This window comes from Littorina saxatilis, linkage group LG11 (genome assembly GCF_037325665.1).
Source record: "Littorina saxatilis isolate snail1 linkage group LG11, US_GU_Lsax_2.0, whole genome shotgun sequence".
In the NCBI taxonomy this organism is placed as follows: domain Eukaryota; kingdom Metazoa; phylum Mollusca; class Gastropoda; order Littorinimorpha; family Littorinidae; genus Littorina; species Littorina saxatilis.
The window spans coordinates 19,105-40,501 of record NC_090255.1 but is presented as its reverse complement, the minus strand read 5'-3'; the positions used below and the strand labels follow the sequence as shown (position 1 = coordinate 40,501).

The window sequence follows — 21,397 nt, the reverse complement described above, 5'->3', positions numbered from 1 at the left end:
AAAGTTAGAGGACCCATCCCCCTCCTGTAAAGTCGCTACCTGTCAGTAACTTCACCAACACTGTCCATTAAAACCGTCAAGTTCGAATAAATCTTGTTCAAATATTGTTCGTAGATTTATGTCCCTCATGGACACACATTGGTGTCATTTAAGCACCGATGCATTGCGGTCAAATACGAGCTTCTGCTCGCGAAAGATTTCAACCGATGCTCGATCATAACGGCGTGTTGCGAAAGCGTGCTTGTGTCTTGTTTAATGCATTGCAGTGGCGAGAATTTGGTGTCTGATTCCATAGCCAAACGGTTATCGAATTCGCCTGATGCGCGATTGCGTCGAGTTCGAATCGCCATCAGGCCTTACTTTTGTTTTGTTTTACTCTTTGTCAGTCATTTTGTTTTTTTTTGTTTATTTTCCTTAAATGCACATTGTGTGCATTCCATACAATGTATTTCTGTATTTTATATGATTCAATCTATATTTTGTACGTGCGTCTGTCTTTACGTGTTGTATAAAGGACAGGTTGGAAGAATAGGCTTTGCCTAAAACCTTTATCCTTTTGTAATAAAGTTCTGAGTCTGAGTCTGAGTCTGAGTCTCTCTCTCTCTCTCTCTCTCTCTCTCTCTCTCTCTCTCTCTCTCTCTCTCTCTCTCTCTCTCTCTCTCTCTCTCTCTCTCTCTAAAAGCATTGTTATTACCACAAGACACAAGCATCAGATAAGTCCTCTTAAATTACAACTGTCCTTAGGTACAACTCAAATACAGCAAGTTAAAGAACATCGCATACTAGGTGTAACTGTCGATGAAGAAATGAAATGGCTAACACACATATTAAAGCAACCTCTGCAAAGTGTTATCAAGGAATTTGTATTTGTTGTCAAAACCCAAACATTATGCGAAGTCTGAAACATTACAAATGTTCGTTCATGCTCATATAATGCCTCATATTAATTTTGCTTCGACATTGTGGGATGGCTGCAGTGATGTTCATTTATTGAAACTCAATTCTCTGTGCCGTCGTGGTGCAAAACTTATCCTGTATGAATCGCACATGTCTACAGAAATGAAGTTAAACAGCCTTAATTTCCTTCCCCTAAAAACCCACCTTGCATACAATAAGGCTGTCTTTATGTATAAATTAGTTCATGGTGATGTGCCCAGTTATGTGCAATCCTATTTTACACATGTTACGAAGAGGTATGGGTCTCAAAATTTACTTCCTCCAATTCCTGGTATAGATCTTTATAAATCCAGCTTAGCTTTTTCAGGATCATCTCTGTGGAATTCTTTGCCAATAGAAATCAAACGATCCGCATCCTTAAAGGCCTTTAAAAGGCAGTTGCACACACATTTGATCACACTATAAACTGCCCCTGATGTTTAGTTTCCATTGTGTACTTGGATAATGTATGCAATGCTCTTAAGTGTTTGTTTGTTTTTTAAATATTGTATATGTAGTTAATCTGAATGTGTAATCCCTCGTCCCCCTCCCCCTTTTTCTTGAAACTTTAGCTGCCTGTATATGGCCCTGTTCGGCAATATATTGCTGTATTTTTTTTTAAAAATTCAAAAAAACATTTACGTCTGTTTGTGTCTGGTTTTGTTTTATATGACTTTGTGAGTCCAATATTTTTTATGTTTATACTCGACCATTATTTTGATGTTTTATTAGTTTAATACTTTGATGAGGTATGTGCGCAGTCTTTGCTTTTGTTTACAATTATTCTCTGTATATGTTCCAAGGACAGGTTGGAAGATTAGGCTAAGCCTAAAACCTTTATCCTTATGTAATAAAGTTCTGAGTTCTCTCTCTCTCTCTCTCTCTCTCTCTCTCTCTCTCTCTCTCTCTCTCTCTCTCTCTCTCTCTTATGTTATGTTCGTTTGTATGTATGTTTTTGTTTGTTTGTTTAGTCTGTTAATCGTTTGTTTGTTCGGTTGTTTGCTTGTTATTACTTCTTTGATTCATATTCTAACATTTTTTAAACGTATTGTCATTAGATTAAACCCTCCCATGGGCGAGGGCTGGATGTAAAAAAACCACCTGTTTGCTTATGCCATTACCCTCGTTAATATAGAATTTGTCTTTGTCTTGTCTTGTCTCTCTCTCTTTCTCTTTCTCTTTCTCTCTCTCTCTCTCTCTCTCTCTCTCTCTCTCTCTCTGTCTCTCTGTCTCTCTGTGTGACCGGAGAACAATAATTGACAAACACAGAATAATTATTGGAAACTGCACAATCAGACAGTACATTTCTTCTTTATGAAAAATCACGGAGGACAAAATGGGTCATAATACTTGTTACAATATGTTATCTTCTACGTGTCACTTAAAATCTAAATAAATTTTGACTCTTGAATTAAAAGTCTTGCTTAAAAAAGGGACCTGTCATCTTTCATCAGATTATAAAATATAATGAATTAAAAATTGTCTGACCAACGAAATATCTCATAAATCAATGTGTTTAACATATTGTGTGTATGTCTATTTATTTATTTATTTATTTATCTCTTCTCCATTCTTAATCACTGTTCACACCCACCCATCCCTTCTCTCCCCTAGTCTGACCACGATGATCACGTACCCCATCCCCCCTTCCGCGGCCCACACCTCACTGTGCCCACCTCACCTCCCCATTCACCCCCCCACACACACACTGCCCACCGCAGCGTTCAAGCATTGCTCAAGTAACAATTGTGTTGGGACGTAATGGTACGGGGACGTAATGGGATTCCTTTATGGGACGTATCGAGATGCAATTTTCTTGGGACCTATCGACACGCAATTTTGTTGGGACGCAATGGTACGGGACGCAATGGCACTGGGACCCAATGGTATTGGGACCCAATGGTATTGGGACCCAATGGTATTGGGACCCAATGGGATTGCTTAATGGGACGCAATGAGACGGCATTTTTGAGTCACTTGAGAAAATGTGACTCTATGTAATCGGTCAGTGTTAGTCTGTCCGGCCGGCCGGCCGGCCGTCCGTAGACACCACCTTAACGTTGGACTTTTCTCGGAAACTATCAAAGCGATCGGGCTCATATTTTGTTTAGTCGTGACCTCCAATGACCTCTACACTTTAACGATGGTTTCGTTGACCTTTGACCTTTTTCAAGGTCACAGGTCAGCGTCAAAGGAAAAATTAGACATTTTATATCTTTGACAAAGTTCATCGGATGTGATTGAAACTTTGTAGGATTATTCTTTACATCAAAGTATTTACATCTGTAGCCTTTTACGAACGTTATCAGAAAAACAAGGGAGATAACTAGCCTTTTCTGTTCGGCAACACACAACTTAACGTTGGGCTTTTCTCGGAAACTATAAAAGTGACCGGGCTCAAATTTTATGTGAACGTGACTCCCAGTGACCTCTACACTTTGACGTCTGCTTTGGTGACCTTTGACCTTTTTCAAGGTCACAGGTATGCTTCAGGTATGCATTGTGTTGTGAATAGCAATTTCTTCCTGTCCATCTGATGCCTCATATAATATTCAGAACTGCGAAAGTGACTCGATCGAGCGTTTGCTCTTCTTGTTTTGGGACGCAATGGTACTGGGACACAATGGTACTGGGACGTATTGGCATGACCCCCAAATATCCATGCAGGAACACCACTATAAGCTTCTAGCTTGTTGCTGTTACCTGTGTCTTTTGTATACATGTCATGATTGTAACATTTGTTGAAATAAACTTATGTTTAAACCAAAGATGAAGCTTTCGTTTCTTCTTTGTTCTCTCATTCAAAAATGTATTGCGATTCTCTAGCCACTCCAGATACCTTTTTCTGTCCAATCCCCGAAGCATGTCTAAGGAAAGGAAACAATTGAAAAACAACAATAACAGCAGACTGAATAATCTTTATTTATTTTCCTTGTCTACTAGTCCACTGGTCGAAACTGGGGGGTGGGCGTTTACTGGGTACTATACCATGTACACCTGCATGCAACTGAGGTTTATAAAAAAAAAAAAAAAAATCTCCCCGTGTTAATTTCATTCAGTTTGTTTGGGTTGTTGCTATTGACTTTGAAACTGACACGCCGGCGAAAACGCCGGTAACGCGTGCGCAGAGAAGAGCAAGCATCGGGAATCTTCAATTTTAAAAATAACCAACTGGTAGCTGCTGACCTTCCGCTAGACACACATGAATACCGGGAGAAAATAAATAATTACTGGGCAGTAAAAATAAATACTGGTCGGTAGTTAAACGACAGTTTGACTTTGAAAGACACAATGTTGCAGCTTTTTAGCCAGCGTGTCAGTTTCAAAGTCAATAGCAACTACCCAAACAAACTGAATGAAATACAAGTCGCGTAAGGCGAAAATACAATATTTAGTCAAGTAGCTGTCGAACTCACAGAATGAAACTGAACGCAATGCCATTTTACTCGTAGCATCGTCAGGCCACCGCTCATGGCAAAGGCAGTGAAATTGACAAGAAGAGCGGGGTAGTAGTTGCGCTAAGAAGGATAGCACGCTTTTCTGTACCTCTCTTTGTTTTAACTTTCTGAGCGTGTTTTTAATCCAAACATATCATATCTATATGTTTTTGGAATCAGAAACCGACAAGGAATAAGATGAAAGTGTTTTTAAATTGATTTGGACAATTTAATTTTGATAATAATTTTTATATATTTAATGTTCAGAGCTTGTTTTTAATCCGAATATAACATATTTATATGTTTTTGGAATCAGCAAATGATGGAGAATAAGATAAACGTAAATTTGGATCGTTTTATAAATTTTTATTTTTTTTTACAATTTTGAGATTTTTAATGACCAAAGTCATTAATTAATTTTTAAGCCACCAAGCTGAAATGCAATACCGAACCCCGGGCTTCGTCGAAGAATACTTGACCAAAATTTCAACCAATTTGGTTGAAAAATGAGGGCGTGACAGTGCCGCCTCAACTTTCACGAAAAGCCGGAATGAAAAACACGTTCGGGGATTTCATACCCAGGAACTCTCATGTCAAATTTCATAAAGATCGGTCCAGTAGTTTAGTCTGAATCGCTCTACACACACACACACACACACACACACACACACACACGCACGCACGCACGCACGCACGCACGCACATACACCACGACCCTCGTTTCGATTCCCCCTCGATGTTAAAATATTTAGTCAAAACTTGACTAAATATAAACAAGTCGCGTAAGGCGAAAATACAATATTTAGTCAAGTAGCTGTCGAACTCACAGAATGAAACTGAACGCAATGCCATTTTACTCGTAGCATCGTCAGGCCACCGCTCATGGCAAAGGCAGTGAAATTGACAAGAAGAGCGAAGTAGTAGTTGCGCTAAGAAGGATAGCACGCTTTTCTGTACCTCTCTTTGTTTTAACTTTCTGAGCGTGTTTTTAATCCAAACATATCATATCTATATGTTTTTGGAATCAGGAACCGACAAGGAATAAGATGAAAGTGTTTTTAAAATGATTTGGACAATTTAATTTTGATAATAATTTTTATATATTTAATTTTCAGAGCTTGTTTTTAATCCGAATATAACATATTTATGTTTTTGGAATCAGCAAATGATGGAGAATAAGATAAACGTAAATTTGGATCGTTTTATAAATTTTTATTTTTTTTTACAATTTTCAGATTTTTAATGACCAAAGTCATTAATTAATTTTTAAGCCACCAAGCTGAAATGCAATACCGAAGTCCGGGCTTCGTCGAAGGCTACTTGACCAAAATTTCAACCAATTTGGTTGAAAAATGAGGGCGTGACAGTGCCGCCTCAACTTTCACGAAAAGCCGGATATGACGTCATCAAAGACATTTATCAAAAAAATGAAAAAAACGTTCGGGGATTTCATACCCAGGAACTCTCATGTCAAATTTCATAAAGATCGGTCCAGTAGTTTAGTCTGAATCGCTCTACACACACACACACACACGCACGCACACACGCACACACGCACGCACATACACCACGACCCTCGTTTCGATTCCCCCTCGATGTTAAAATATTTAGTCAAAACTTGACTAAATATAAAAACAAGGGGAGACCCTTTTTATTTATTTAAATTTTTGTTTTAATCTCAGTTGCATGCAGGTGGCTGCTACCGCATTTTAGGTGGGTTTTTTTTCTCTCATCTTTGTTTTTAAGCGGGAAGCATCCTTCTTCATGGTTATTTATTTAATTTTTTAAATCAAATGTTTACATGTTTAAGTTAACTAACTTTTTTAATAAACTAATATGTTAACCAAAGATTTTAAAAAAAAACCCATTCCAGCCTAAACAATTTTTGGGGGGCTATTATAACGTACTCTTTTGCACATGAAGAAAATAAACAAAAATAAACAAATGCCAAAGAGTAAAAAATAAAATTACGGGCAGATGGAGATTTGAACTCGACTCAATCACGCATCAGGTGAACGAGAGAACCGTTCGAGCACGGAATCAGTTGAAAATAATCGGACACTGAAATGCATTAAAGAAGACGATAGCACGCTTTCACCACAAGCCGGTATGATCGAGCATCGGTTGAAATCTTTCGCGAGCGGTATCTTGTATTTGTCCGCAATGCATTGGTACTTAAATGACACCAATGTGTGTCCATGAGGGACATAAATCTACAAACAATATTTTAACAAGATTTATTCAAAATTGACGGTTTTAGAGGAGAGGGGATGGGTCCTCTAACTTTACAGTTCGGAGACACCCGGGTAAGTCTTTACCGGAGTTTCATGAATAACACTTAGCGAACTTATGGAGCGGAAATGGTTTTACAGGCCGGTATATGAGTTGCAGCTGTTTCAAGAATACGAGCCCAGACCTTAGATGATCGTCCGTTGTTTTGTTTTGTTATCAATCAATCAATCAATCAATCAATATGAGGCTTATATCGCGCGTATTCCGTGGGTACAGTTCTAAGCGCAGGGATTTTTTATTTTAAATTTTTTTTATGCAATTTATAGCGCGCACATAATCAAGGCGCAGGGATTTATTCATGCCGTGTGAGATGGAATATTTTTTACATAATATTAATACATCACGCATTCACATCGGCCAGCAGATCGCAGCCATTTCGGTGCATATCCTACTTTTCACGGCCTATTATTCCAAGTCACACGGGTATTTTGGTGGACATTTTTATCTATGCCTGTACAATTTTGCCAGGAAAGACCCTTTTGTCAATCGTGGGATCTTTAACGCACACCCCAATGTAGTGTACACGAAGGGACCTCGGTTTTTCGTCTCATCCGAAAGACTAGCACTTGAACCCACTACCTAGGTTAGGAAAGGGGGGAGAAAAATGCTAACGCCCTGACCCAGGGTCGAACTCGCAAACTCTCGCTTCCGAGCGCAAGTACGTTACCACTCGGCCACCCAGTCCCAGGGGATCGATCAGACCTTAGATGATTGTCCGTTGTTTGGTTTTGTTATCAGGGGATCGATCAGACCTTAGATGATCGTCCGTTGTTTGGTTTTGTCATCAGGGGATCGATCAGACCTTAGATGATCGTCCGTTGTTTGGTTTTGTCATCAGGGAATCGATCAGACCTTAGATGATCGTCCGTTGTTTGGTTTTGTCATCAGGGGATCGATCGGACCTCAGATGACGGTCCGCAGGAGGGAGCAGCAAGGCAGCGTTAATTCAACAAATTCCATTCTTTCCTCTGCCAGCATGCAGCTTGTGGTGAGTTGTGTGACGTCACTGTCAGCGCGCCCGTGAGTTGTGTGACGTCATTGTCAGCCAATGAGTTGCGTGACGTGATCGTCAGCCAGTGAGTTGTGTGACGTCATCGTCAGCCGATGAGTAGTGTGACGTCATTCTCAGCCAGTGAGTTGTGTGACGTCATCGTCAGCCAGTGAGTTGTGTGACGTCATCGTCAGCCAGTGAGTAGTGTGACGTCATCGTCAGCCAGTGAGTTGTGTGACGCAATTAACAGTGGGTTAACTGGTTATAGTGGTTGTATTGGTGGAGATGATGGTGGGGATGGTGGTAGTTGTGTGCGTCATTACATGGTCAGTCACACACATCAGTGACATTAGTTGTGTTTCGTCATTGTCAGCCAGAGATATATGTTGCATCATTACCAGTGTGAATGTGCATGTGCGTGTGTGTGTGTGTGTGTGTGTGTGTGTGTGTGTGTGTGTGTGTGTGTGTGTGTGTGTGTGTGTGTGTGTGTATGTATGTATGTATGTATGTATGTATGTGTGTGTGTGTGTTTGTGTGAGTGTGAGTGAGTGTGTGTGTGTGTGTGTGTGTGTGTGTGTGTGTGTGTGTGTATGTATGTATGTATGTATGTATGTATGTATGTATGTATGTGTGTTTGCTGTGAGTGTGAGTGAGTGTGTGTGTGTGTGTGTGTGTGTGTGTGTGTGTGTGTGTGTGTGTGTGTGTGTGTCGGTGTGTGTGTGTGTGTGTGTGTGTGTGTTTGAACAGCCCGGCGGGGTATGTGACGAGGGACGGGGTAGCATCTTGAACGTGTCAACGGAAGGCCGGGCGCCAGACGGGCTGAGCTTCGCCTCCATCAGGGGCTGGATGCACGGCACGTCCACCGCTGCTCCACCGCCAGGTTAGTCACACACAGTTACTACACGGCTAGACATGTAAGTGTGCGGCAGGATTCACAGCATGTCCCGCCAGGTTAGTCACACACAGTTACTACACGGCTAGACATGTAAGTGTGGGGCAGGATTCACAGCACGTCCCGCCAGGTTAGTCACACACAGTTACTACACGGCTAGACATGTAAGTGTGGGGCAGGATTCACAGCACGTCCTGCCAGGTTAGTCACACACAGTTACTACACGGCTAGACATGTAATTGTGGGGCAGGATTCACAGCACGTCCCGCCAGGTTAGTCACACACAGTTACTACACGGCTAGACATGTAAGTGTGGGGCAGGATTCACAGCACGTCCCGCCAGGTTAGTCACACACAGTTACTATACGGCTAGACATGTAAGTGTGGGGCAGGATTCACAGCACGTCCCGCCAGGTTAGTCACACACAGTTACTACACGGCTAGACATGTAAGTGTGGGGCAGGATTCACAGCACGTCCCGCCAGGTTAGTCACACACAGTTACTATACGGCTAGACATGTAAGTGTGGGGCAGGATTCACAGCACGTCCCGCCAGGTTAGTCACACACAGTTACTACACGGCTAGACATGTAAGTGTGGGGCAGGATTCACAGCACGTCCTGCCAGGTTAGTCACACACAGTTACTACACGGCTAGACATGTAAGTGTGGGGCAGGATTCACAGCACGTCCCGCCAGGTTAGTCACACACAGTTACTACACGGCTAGACATGTAAGTGTGGGGCAGGATTCACAGCACGTCCCGCCAGGTTAGTCACACACAGTTACTACACGGCTAGACATGTAAGTGTGGGGCAGGATTCACAGCACGTCCTGCCAGGTTAGTCACACACAGTTACTACACGGCTAGACATGTAAGTGTGGGGCAGGATTCACAGCACGTCCCGCCAGGTTAGTCACACACAGTTACTATACGGCTAGACATGTAAGTGTGGGGCAGGATTCACAGCACGTCCCGCCAGGTTAGTCACACACAGTTACTACACGGCTAGACATGTAAGTGTGGGGCAGGATTCACAGCACGTCCCGCCAGGTTAGTCACACACAGTTACTACACGGCTAGACATGTAAGTGTGGGGCAGGATTCACAGCACGTCCTGCCAGGTTAGTCACACACAGTTACTACACGGCTAGACATGTAAGTGTGGGGCAGGATTCACAGCACGTCCCGCCAGGTTAGTCACACACAGTTACTACACGGCTAGACATGTAAGTGTGGGGCAGGATTCACAGCACGTCCCGCCAGGTTAGTCACACACAGTTACTACACGGCTAGACATGTAAGTGTGGGGCAGGATTCACAGCACGTCCTGCCAGGTTAGTCACACACAGTTACTACACGGCTAGACATGTAAGTGTGGGGCAGGATTCACAGCACGTCCCGCCAGGTTAGTCACACACAGTTACTATACGGCTAGACATGTAAGTGTGGGGCAGGATTCACAGCACGTCCCGCCAGGTTAGTCACACACAGTTACTACACGGCTAGACATGTAAGTGTGGGGCAGGATTCACAGCACGTCCCACCAGGTTAGTCACACACAGTTACTACACGGCTAGACATGTAAGTGTGGGGCAGGATTCACAGCACGTCCCGCCAGGTTAGTCACACACAGTTACTACACGGCTAGACATGTAAGTGTGGGGCAGGATTCACAGCACGTCCCGCCAGGTTAGTCACACACAGTTACTACACGGCTAGACATGTAAGTGTGGGGCAGGATTCACAGCACGTCCTGCCAGGTTAGTCACACACAGTTACTACACGGCTAGACATGTAAGTGTGGGGCAGGATTCACAGCACGTCCCGCCAGGTTAGTCACACACAGTTACTATACGGCTAGACATGTAAGTGTGGGGCAGGATTCACAGCACGTCCCGCCAGGTTAGTCACACACAGTTACTACACGGCTAGACATGTAAGTGTGGGGCAGGATTCACAGCACGTCCCGCCAGGTTAGTCACACACAGTTACTACACGGCTAGACATGTAAGTGTGGGGCAGGATTCACAGCACGTCCCGCCAGGTTAGTCACACACAGTTACTACACGGCTAGACATGTAAGTGTGGGGCAGGATTCACAGCACGTCCTGCCAGGTTAGTCACACACAGTTACTATACGGCTAGACATGTAATTGTGGGGCAGGATTCACAGCACGTCCCGCCAGGTTAGTCACACACAGTTACTACACGGCTAGACATGTAAGTGTGGGGCAGGATTCACAGCACGTCCCGCCAGGTTAGTCACACACAGTTACTATACGGCTAGACATGTAAGTGTGGGGCAGGATTCACAGCACGTCCCGCCAGGTTAGTCACACACAGTTACTACACGGCTAGACATGTAAGTGTGGGGCAGGATTCACAGCACGTCCCGCCAGGTTAGTCACACACAGTTACTACACGGCTAGACATGTAAGTGTGGGGCAGGATTCACATTACGTCTACCACCGCTGCCCGCCAGGTTATAGTAACCCACAGTTTGTAAAGGGTGACCACAAAATATGCAACCCATAGAAGTTCTGCATCTGTTACAAACTGTTTACGTTATTTGTATTTTTTACCAAAATATGACATTTTACACAGATTGAGACAGTTTCTCCGAGACCGCGCTCGCCCAAGGACTGTCTTAATGTGTGTCAAATGTCTTATTTTGATAAAAATACAAACATTTATGTATCAATCAATTTTGGTTAGAATTGCTTTTATGATTGCACGCACACACATGCACTATGTTGTAGTCTTGGCTGGCCGCTTAAATATGACGTTTAGTGGGCCTCTGACGTCACATGGCTCAAAAGAAGGGAAATCCAGTGTTCAATCCATACATTTCTGCATATCTAGTGTGCATTAACTTCAACTTATGAATGATCATTGCGCAAAGTTTTACATTCTAAGTTCAAATGGTCTGAGGTTTTTTTACCCTCCAAATTCGAGGATCGACTTGAGAGTAGGAGGTTTGAAGTTGAGCGGTAGCCACACTCCCCTAAATTAAAGGGGGCAATGATGGTGGCCAGGTGACTTCAGTGTCACTGATGGTGGCCAGGTGACTTCAGTGACATGGATTGTGGCCAGGTGACTTCAGTGTCACTGATGGCGGCCAGGTGACTTCAGTGTCACTGATGGCGGCCAGGTGACTTCAGTGACGCTGATGGTGGCCAGGTGACTTCAGTGACATTGATTGTGGCCAGGTGACTTCAGTGACGCTGATGGTGGCCAGGTGACTTCAGTGACCTGGATTGTGGCCAGGTGACTTTAGTGACATGGATTGTTGCCAGGTGACTTCAATGACATTCATGGTGGCCAGGTGACTTCATTGACATTTTATTGTGGCCAGGTGACTTTAGTGACATGGATGGTGGCCATGCGACTTCAGTAACATTGATTGTGGCCAGGTGACTTCAGTAACAGTGATTGTGGCCAGGTGACTTCAGTAACAGTGATTGTGGCCAGGTGACTTTAGTGACATTGATGGTGGCCAGGTGACTTCAGTGACATGGATTGTGGCCAGGTGACTTTAGTGACATTGATGGTGGCCATGCGACTTCAGTAACATTGATTGTGGCCAGGTGACTTCAGTGACATGGATTGTAGCCAGGTGACTTTTGTGACATTAATGGTGGGCAGGTGACTTCAGTGACATTGATGGTGGCCAGGTGACTTTTGTGACATTAATGGTGGCCAGGTGACTTTAGTGACATTGATGGTGGCCAGGTGACTTCAGTGACATGGATTGTGGCCAGGTGACTTCAGTGACATTTTATTGTGGCCATGTGACTTCAGTGACATGGATGGTGGCCATGCGACTTCAGTAACATTGATTGTGGCCAGGTGACTTCAGTAACAGTGATTGTGGCCAGGTGACTTTAGTGACATTGATGGTGGCCAGGTGACTTTAGTGACATTGATTGTGGCCAGGTGACTTCAGTAACAGTGATTGTGGCCAGGTGACTTCAGTAACAGTGATTGTGGCCAGGTGACTTCAGTGACATGGATTGTAGCCAGGTGACTTTTGTGACATTAATTGTGGCCAGGTGACTTCAGTAACAGTGATTGTGGCCAGGTGACTTCAGTAACAGTGATTGTGGCCAGGTGACTTCAGTAACAGTGATTGTGGCCAGGTGACTTTAGTGACATTGATGGTGGCCAGGTGACTTTAGTGACATGGATTGTGGCCAGGTGACTTCAGTGACATTTTATTGTGGCCAGGTGACTTTAGTGACATTGATGGTGGCCAGGTGACTTTAGTGACATGGATTGTGGCCAGGTGACTTCAGTAACAGTGATTGTGGCCAGGTGACTTCAGTAACAGTGATGGTGGCCAGGTGACTTTAGGGACATTGATGGTGGCCAGGTGACTTCAGTGACATGGATTGTAGCCAGGTGACTTTTGTGACATTAATGGTGGGCAGGTGACTTTAGTGACATTGATGGTGGCCAGGTGACTTCAGTGACATGGATTGTAGCCAGGTGACTTTAGTGACATTAATGGTGGGCAGGTGACTTCAGTGACATTGATGGTGGCCAGGTGACTTCAGTGACATAGATTGTGGCCAGGTGACTTCAGTGACATTAATGGTGGTCAGGTGACTTCAGTGACATGGATTGTAGCCAGGTGACTTTTGTGACATTAATGGTGGGCAGGTGACTTCAGTGACATTGATGGTGGCCAGGTGACTTCAGTGACATGGATTGTAGCCAGGTGACTTTTGTGACATTAATGGTGGGCAGGTGACTTCAGTGACATTGATGGTGGCCAGGTGACTTTTGTGACATTAATGGTGGCCAGGTGACTTTAGTGACATTGATGGTGGCCAGGTGACTTCAGTGACATGGATTGTGGCCAGGTGACTTCAGTGACATTTTATTGTGGCCAGGTGACTTCAGTGACATGGATGGTGGCCATGCGACTTCAGTAACATTGATTGTGGCCAGGTGACTTCAGTAACAGTGATTGTGGCCAGGTGACTTTAGTGACATTGATGGTGGCCAGGTGACTTTAGTGACATTGATTGTGGCCAGGTGACTTCAGTAACAGTGATTGTGGCCAGGTGACTTCAGTAACAGTGATTGTGGCCAGGTGACTTTAGTGACATTGATGGTGGCCAGGTGACTTTAGTGACATTGATTGTGGCCAGGTGACTTCAGTAACAGTGATTGTGGCCAGGTGACTTCAGTAACAGTGATTGTGGCCAGGTGACTTCAGTAACAGTGATTGTGGCCAGGTGACTTTAGTGACATTGATGGTGGCCAGGTGACTTTAGTGACATGGATTGTGGCCAGGTGACTTCAGTGACATTTTATTGTGGCCAGGTGACTTCAGTGACATTGATGGTGGCCAGGTGACTTTAGTGACATTGATTGTGGCCAGGTGACTTCAGTAACAGTGATTGTGGCCAGGTGACTTCAGTAACAGTGATGGTGGCCAGGTGACTTTAGGGACATTGATGGTGGCCAGGTGACTTCAGTGACATGGATTGTAGCCAGGTGACTTTTGTGACATTAATGGTGGGCAGGTGACTTCAGTAACAGTGATGGTGGCCAGGTGACTTTAGGGACATTGATGGTGGCCAGGTGACTTCAGTGACATGGATTGTAGCCAGGTGACTTTTGTGACATTAATGGTGGGCAGGTGACTTTAGTGACATTGATGGTGGCCAGGTGACTTCAGTGACATGGATTGTAGCCAGGTGACTTTAGTGACATTAATGGTGGGCAGGTGACTTCAGTGACATTGATGGTGGCCAGGTGACTTCAGTGACATAGATTGTGGCCAGGTGACTTCAGTGACATTAATGGTGGTCAGGTGACTTCAGTGACATGGATTGTAGCCAGGTGACTTTTGTGACATTAATGGTGGGCAGGTGACTTCAGTGACATTGATGGTGGCCAGGTGACTTCAGTGACATGGATTGTAGCCAGGTGACTTTTGTGACATTAATGGTGGGCAGGTGACTTCAGTGACATTGATGGTGGCCAGGTGACTTTAGTGACATTGATGGTCGCTAGGTGACTTCAGTGACATTAATGGTGGGCAGGTGACTTCAGTGACATTGATGGTGGCCAGGTGACTTCAGTGACATGGATTGTGGCCAGGTGACTTTAGTGACTTTGATGGTCGCTAGGTGACTTCAGTGACATTGATTGGTGCCAGGTGACTTCAGTGACATTGATTTAACACTTTTTTGGTAGATTTTTGTTCAGCGAATATCTTTGTAAGTTGGTGCGCATGAACTTCATGCATGATCATTCTATAAAGTTTCTGATGTGTAGTTCAAACTTTGATCTTCTCTTCAAAATAGGCTCTCCGGAATTGTCAACGACAAGAAGGCTTGTCTAAGTGATGATAGTCCTGCACCTGACAGTAAAGGATGTCTTCATGTCACCGAAGATCTGGGGTTCAACCTCTTACTTTTGAGTTCTACCCCGAATTTGGAACTTTTTGTTTGAAGTTGCCCAAAACTCAATTGTCTAACAAAATTAAAACGTTGTGAACTGATCATGCATAAGCAGAAGTAAATGTACATTAAATATGAAGTCATGTTGACGTGTCTGTGTTTCAGATGAACTTTACCGGGTCGCACAGGAAGACCCTGAGGCGCTGAGACAGGTGATCCTCATGACCATGTCGGCCAGTGAACTGCGCTCACTGAGCAAGGAGAAAGAGCTGCTCGAGACCTCTGCTAAAGGTGAAAGACAGGGGTTAACTGTCTGTGGTGGCAGTGGGGTGGTAGTGGGGTGACAGTGGGATGGTAGTGTGGTGGTAGTGGGGTTGTTTGTTTGTTTGTTTGTTTGTTTGTTTGTTTTTGCTTAACGCCCAGCCGACCACGAAGGGCCATATCAGGGCGGTGCTGCTTTGACATATAACGTGCGCCACACACAAGACAGAAGTCACAGCACAGGCTTCATGTCTCACCCAGTCACATTATTCTGACACCGGACCAACCAGTCCTAGCACTAACCCCTTAATGCCAGACGCCAGGCGGAGCAGCCACCTAGATTGCCAATTTTAAAGTCTTAGGTATGCCCCGGCCGGGGTTCGAACCCACGACCTCCCGATCACGGGGCGGACGCCTTACCACTAGGCCAACCGTGCCGGTGTTGGGGTGTGACGGACAGCTGGTTTGAGAGGATGGTACAATGTGTACAGGCTGAGGAGGGAATCTTCCAAAAACTGGAGTAGACAGATTGACTTGAGAGGATGGTACAATGTGTACAGGCTGAGGAGGGAATCTTCCAAAAACTGGAGTAGACAGATTGACTTGAGAGGATGGTACAATGTGTACAGGCTGAGGAGGGAATCTTCCAAAAACTGGAGTAGACAGATAGACTTTAACTGTAAGTGTTGTGGAAAACCCAGATTCCAAAACAAAATGAGTGGCCCTCGTATGCGCAGAGAATTACAGACTTCTGAAATTATACAATCTGCGGAGAAAGGTAACTTACCAGGTAAAACAATCTATGCGTTAATGAATCTCTAAAAAATACAAATGTGATTTATACATGGATAAAATCAGATCAAGAGAAATGTGTATTTCTTGCCACGTGTTTTGGGTTTTAAAGTAAATGTATTCTTATTGTGTGAGACGTTTTTTTTCTTGCCTTGTTTTCAGGAAACGGTAAAGAGGTAATTGGCTTACGGTCTTTTTCTGTGTGTGTGTGTGTATGTGTGTGTGTGTGTGTGTGTGTGTGTGTGTGTGTGTGTGTGTGTGTGTGTGTGTGTGTGTGTATGTGCGTGTGTGTTTGTGTTAGTGTGTGTTAGTGTGTGTTAGTGTGCGTGCGTGCGTGCGTGTGTGCGTGCGTGCGTGCGTGTGTGCGTGCGTGCGTGCGTGTGTGTGTGTGTGTGTGTGTGTGTGTGTGTGTGTGTGTGTGTGTGTGTGTGTGTGTGTGTGTGTGTGTGTGTGTGTGTGTGAGTGATTTGAGCTTGTGTCCGGGTCCTAAGTGTGATTGTGTCTGTGTGTGCTTGACACTAATTGTAGCCAGGTGACATCAGTGACAATGATTGTGGTCTGGTGACATCAGTGGCATAGATTGTGGGGAGGTGACATCGGTGACAATAAGTATGGCTAGGTGACATCAGTGACACTGATTGTGGTCTAGTGACATCAGTGACAAGGATTATGGGTAGGTGACATCAGTGACACTGATTGTGGTCTAGTGACATCAGTGACAATGATTATGGCTAGGTGACATCAGTGACACTGATTGTGGTCTAGTGACATCAGTGACAATGATTATGGGTAGGTGACATCAGTGACACTGATAGTGGTCTGGTGACATCAGTGACAATGATTGTAGCTAGGTGACATCAGTGACTGTAATTGTAGCCAGGGGCTTTGATTGACATTGAGTTAACGCGTTCGTTATTCGTATAGCTCTCAATTAGGCATTGGAACATTCACTTGTAGGACTGAAATCGTCATGTTTGTGTTTCAGAAGAAGCAGTCTTGGTGTGCACTGATGTAAACATGAAATAAGGCATTCAAACCATGGCGGAGTGCGTCGAGAGTGCAAGCTTGACTTTAGTGTGGGTCATAAAGACACATCACTGATCGCCACAGTTAGGGTTATAAAGTTGAATTGTGTATGCTGGTAGATATGACTTGTGTGATTTAAGGTAAGATAGAAGCCATTGTTATTGAGCGAATAAAGACATGTTGCCAACGACAGTGTTTTGGTTGTCAGTAAAGGTAAGATAGAAGCCATTGTTATTGAGCGAATAAAGACATGTTGCCAACGACAGTGTTTTGGTTGTTAGTTAAAGCAAAGAAAAACAACTTATCAAAAAAAGAACCTAACCCTAACCCTAACCCTAAACCTAACCCTAACATACAAGAAAGCAATAAAGAAAGCAAAAAACAAACAAACAAACAAAAAAAAATTAACCTTGTCATTGCATTAGCTCCCTTAAAGCCATATGTACTCGATGACTATACACGCTAATTGCTTTACCAACAGCTGGAGACATGCTAAATTAAGTTCCCTGCAAAATATTGTGGTCTAGGACCCCTTCAATGTTGAGATATGTTAATTTTCATTTTGATCTGGATCGTCCTATTTATAGATTTGCCAACAGAGGAAGCGTTGACGCAAGGGAAATAACTCCGCGTCTTTGTTTACATCCAAAGTTTTTGAGACTCTAAAACAAGCTGTAATGCATGTATATGGTCCGTGCATGGCGACATATCGTCATTACATGGTCTTATTGTGCGTTTGACATCGATTATGGGCAAACTACACTTTGTAAACACGGGAGCGCGTACATATGCCTTTAAATAAAATAGTTGAAATGCGGTAAAAGAGCGATCAAAATGAAGCTAACGGTCTAAGCGGAGCAACGCCTGGTAAGAAAGCACAATTAGCTCCCCTGAGAAAAACTTTTTGCAAAGAGGCTAAAAATGTTTCAAAAAGGGTAAAATAAGCAAGAAAAAGACTGTAAAATGTAATGAATGGAAGCATAAATGAGTAATGTAAGTGCTTACCATGATAAGAAGGGCAAAAATGGCGAAACGAAGAAGAAAACGCCGTAAATATGGGCCAAAACATCGGCGGGAAGATGCAGACGGAAATGGGCGGCATTGTGATGATAAGGGTCCAAGGGAACCAACTCCGACTAACCCTAAACAAGGGAGGCAACCACGACTATGTAACCCAAAATAGTGTAAAATGACGTGAAAAACATTATTTGCGGATTGGCGATTGGGCGGGTCATGTTTTGTGTATCTTTTGCAGATATTAACGACCCTCGCAGGGGTTTTCCGGGATTTTTCTGCCCTGCAATGCGCAACAACCCCCCAAAAATGTTGTAGCCCTAAAAATATTTGTACCATTTGAGAATATGAAATACGTAAATGCCCGATTCCGGAATAATAAAGTCCCATTCCGGAATTGTTGCTTGCCCCATTTGAGAATATTACTATTTAAGAATACGTGACCCATTCCGGAATAATAAAGTCCCATTCCGGAATTTTTGCAGCCCATTCCGGAATTTTTGCTCCATTTGAGAATAACAAAGCCCATTCCGGAATTTTTGCTCCATTTGAGAATAACAAAGCCCATTTCGGAATTTTTGCTCCATTTGAGAATAGTTGCCCCATTTGAGAACAAAAAGGTCATAGTCATATACTACGTGAAATGGCTGGCTGGCTGGCTGGCTGGCTGGCTGGTTGGCTGGCTGGCTGAAAGAAATGGGCAGGCTGGCTGGCTGGCTGGATGGCTGGATGGCTGGCTGGCTGACAGAAATGGTCTGGCTGGCTGGCTGGTTGGCTAAAAGAAATTGGTTGGCTGGCTGGCTGGCTGGCTGGCTGGCTGGTTCGCTGGCTGGCTGGACGAAATGGGCTGGCTGGGCTGGCTGGTTGGCTGGCTGAACGAAATGGTCTGGTTGGTTGGCTGGCTGGCTGAAATAACGGAATGGGCTGGCTGGCTGGTTGGCTGGCTGGTTGGCTGGCTGAAAGAAATGGTCTGGTTGGCTGGATGGTTGGCTGGATGGTTGGCTGAAAGATATGGGCTGGCTGGGCTGGCTGGTTGGCTGGCTGGCTGAAAGAAATGGTCTGGTTGGCTGACTGAAAGAAATGGGCTGGTTGGTTGGCTGGCTGGTTGGCTGGCTGGCTGGCTGACTGGCTGAAAGAACGAAATGGGCTGGCTGGCTGGCTGGCTGGCTGAAAGAACGAAATGGGCTGGCTGGCTGGCTGGCTGAAAGAAATGGGCAGGCTGGCTGGCTGGTTGGCTGGTTGGCTGGCCGAAAGAAATGGTCTGGCTGGCTGGTTGGCTGGGTGAAAGAAATGGGCTGGTTGGTTGGCTGGCTGGCTGGCTGGCTGGCTGGCTGGCTGAAAGAAATGGTCCAAGGGAAGCAACTCCTGTCAAAAAATCTGTCCCAAAAAAAACCGTAATTAGCTCCCATAAATAAAATAATTTAAAAGTAAAAGTAAAAAGAGGCAAAACTGTCAAAGGGGAGCAACTCCTGTCAGCAAAAACAGTGCTAAGAACACGTAATTATCTCCCCTAAAGAAAATAAAACATTTACAAAAATGGAACAAAACAATCAATAAAATGCAGCCAACGGTCAAAGGGAAGCAACTCCTGTCAGCAAAAACAGTGCTAGGAACACGTAATTATCTCCCCTAAAAGAAATAAAAACATTTACAAAAATGGGACAAAACAGTCAATAAAATGCAGCCAACGGTCAAAGGGGAGCAACTCCTGTCAGCAAAAACAGTGCTAAGAACACGTAATTATCTCCCCTAAAGGAAATAAAAACATTTACAAAAATGGGACAAAACAGTCAATAAAATGCAGCCAACGGTCAAAGGGGAGCAACTCCTGTCAGCAAAAACAGTGCTAAGAACACGTAATTATCTCCCCTAAAGGAAATAAAAACATTTACAAAAATGGGACAAAACAGTCAATAAAATGCAGCCAACGGTCAAAGGGGAGCAACTCCTGTCAGCAAAAACAGTGCTAAGAACACGTAATTATCTCCCCTAAAGGAAATAAAAACATTTACAAAAATGGGACAAAACAGTCAATAAAATGCAGCCAACGGTCAAAGGGGAGCAACTCCTGTCAGCAAAAACAGTGCTAAGAACACGTAATTATCTCCCCTAAAGAAAATAAAAACATTTACAAAAATGAGACAAAACAGTCAATAAAATGCAGCCAACGGTCAAAGGGGAGCAACTCCTGTCAGCAAAAACTGTGCAAAGAACACGTCATTATCTCCCCTTAATAAAATTTTTTTTTTTTTTTTTTTTTAATCCTAGGCCTGCGGCCAGGGGGAGAAGTATACCTGTAACACTTCAGAGTCAGACCAAATAAGAATTGAACCATTTGAGAACATCGCTTTTTTTTCAATCACTGTATCCAAGGCCTGCGGCCCGGGGGGTTGATATAGTACGATTTGCAAATCACACCAAATCAGAATAAAACCATTTAAGAATAAAACTTCGTGCAATTACTAAACATTTTAAAGAGTCAATTAGTAGCTACCAAACAACGTAATACAAGTAAATAAGCAATGAATTGGGTCATTAAGTAGGTCAGTTAAGTAGGTTAGTTAGTTAGTTACTAAGTCAGTAAGTAAGTAAGTAAGTAAGTAAGTAAGTAAGTAAGTAAGTAAGTAAGTAGGTAAGTCATTACTAAGTAAGTAAGTAAGTATGTAAGTAAGTAATCAGTAAGTAAGCAATCAGTAAGTAATAAGTAAGTAATCAGTAAGTCAGTAACTACGTAAGTAAGTCAGTAAGTCACTACTCAGTAAATCACTAAGTAAGACATTTGGTTGGTTGGTTGGTTGGTTGGTTGGTTGGTTGGTTGGTTGGTTGGTTGGTTGGTTGGTTGGTTGGTTGGTTCGCCGACTGGTTGGCTGGCTAGCTGGCTGGCTAATTGGTTGGATGGGTAATTGGCTGGTTAGCTGGCTAATTGGTTGGCTGGCTATTTGGTTGGCTGCCTTATTGGCTGGCTGCCTTATTGGGTGGCTTGCTGGGTGACTGGGTGGCACCAAAGTCTGTAAGTAGGTCAGCCTTAAGTAGGTCATTAAATGAGTCTGTAAGTAGGTCAGTCAGTAGCTCAGTCTGTAAATAGGTCAGTTTTGATCAGATTTACTTAAGTCATTCGGTCAATTTTTTTGATTAGCTTAGTTAGTCAAGTAAATACGTCAACTAGGTTGGTGAACTCAATAGGTCAAATCAGTCAATCAGTCAGTCAGTCAGTCAGTCAGTCAGTCAGTCAGTCAGTCAAATAAGTAGGTGAAGTGTTTTGGGTCAAATTAGTCAAATCAGTCAAGTAAGTAGGTCAAGTTACTTAAATGGGTGAAATAAGTCAAAATATAGGTCA

The 21,397-nt window shown here is 43.8% G+C and overlaps 1 protein-coding gene across 5 annotated transcripts in view; it reads left to right on the top strand.

The window, feature by feature from the left end:
- The window catches only part of LOC138979354 (serine/threonine-protein kinase 38-like), a 79,372-nt gene extending 62,139 nt beyond the window's left edge, over window positions 1–17,233 (top strand). For 4 of the 5 annotated variants that reach the window (XM_070352039.1, XM_070352042.1, XM_070352038.1 and 1 more), the window contains 5 exons: window positions 7,554–7,653; window positions 8,404–8,536; window positions 15,133–15,258; window positions 16,183–16,196; window positions 17,006–17,233. In XM_070352039.1, coding sequence (XP_070208140.1) covers window positions 7,554–7,653; window positions 8,404–8,536; window positions 15,133–15,258; window positions 16,183–16,196; window positions 17,006–17,035 — 403 coding nt within the window. In that variant the 3' untranslated portion in view covers window positions 17,036–17,233. The remainder of the gene's footprint in view (window positions 1–7,553; window positions 7,654–8,403; window positions 8,537–15,132; window positions 15,259–16,182; window positions 16,197–17,005) is intronic. The other variant, XM_070352040.1, reaches the window with a different exon arrangement.
- The last annotated feature ends 4,164 nt before the right edge of the window (window positions 17,234–21,397 follow it).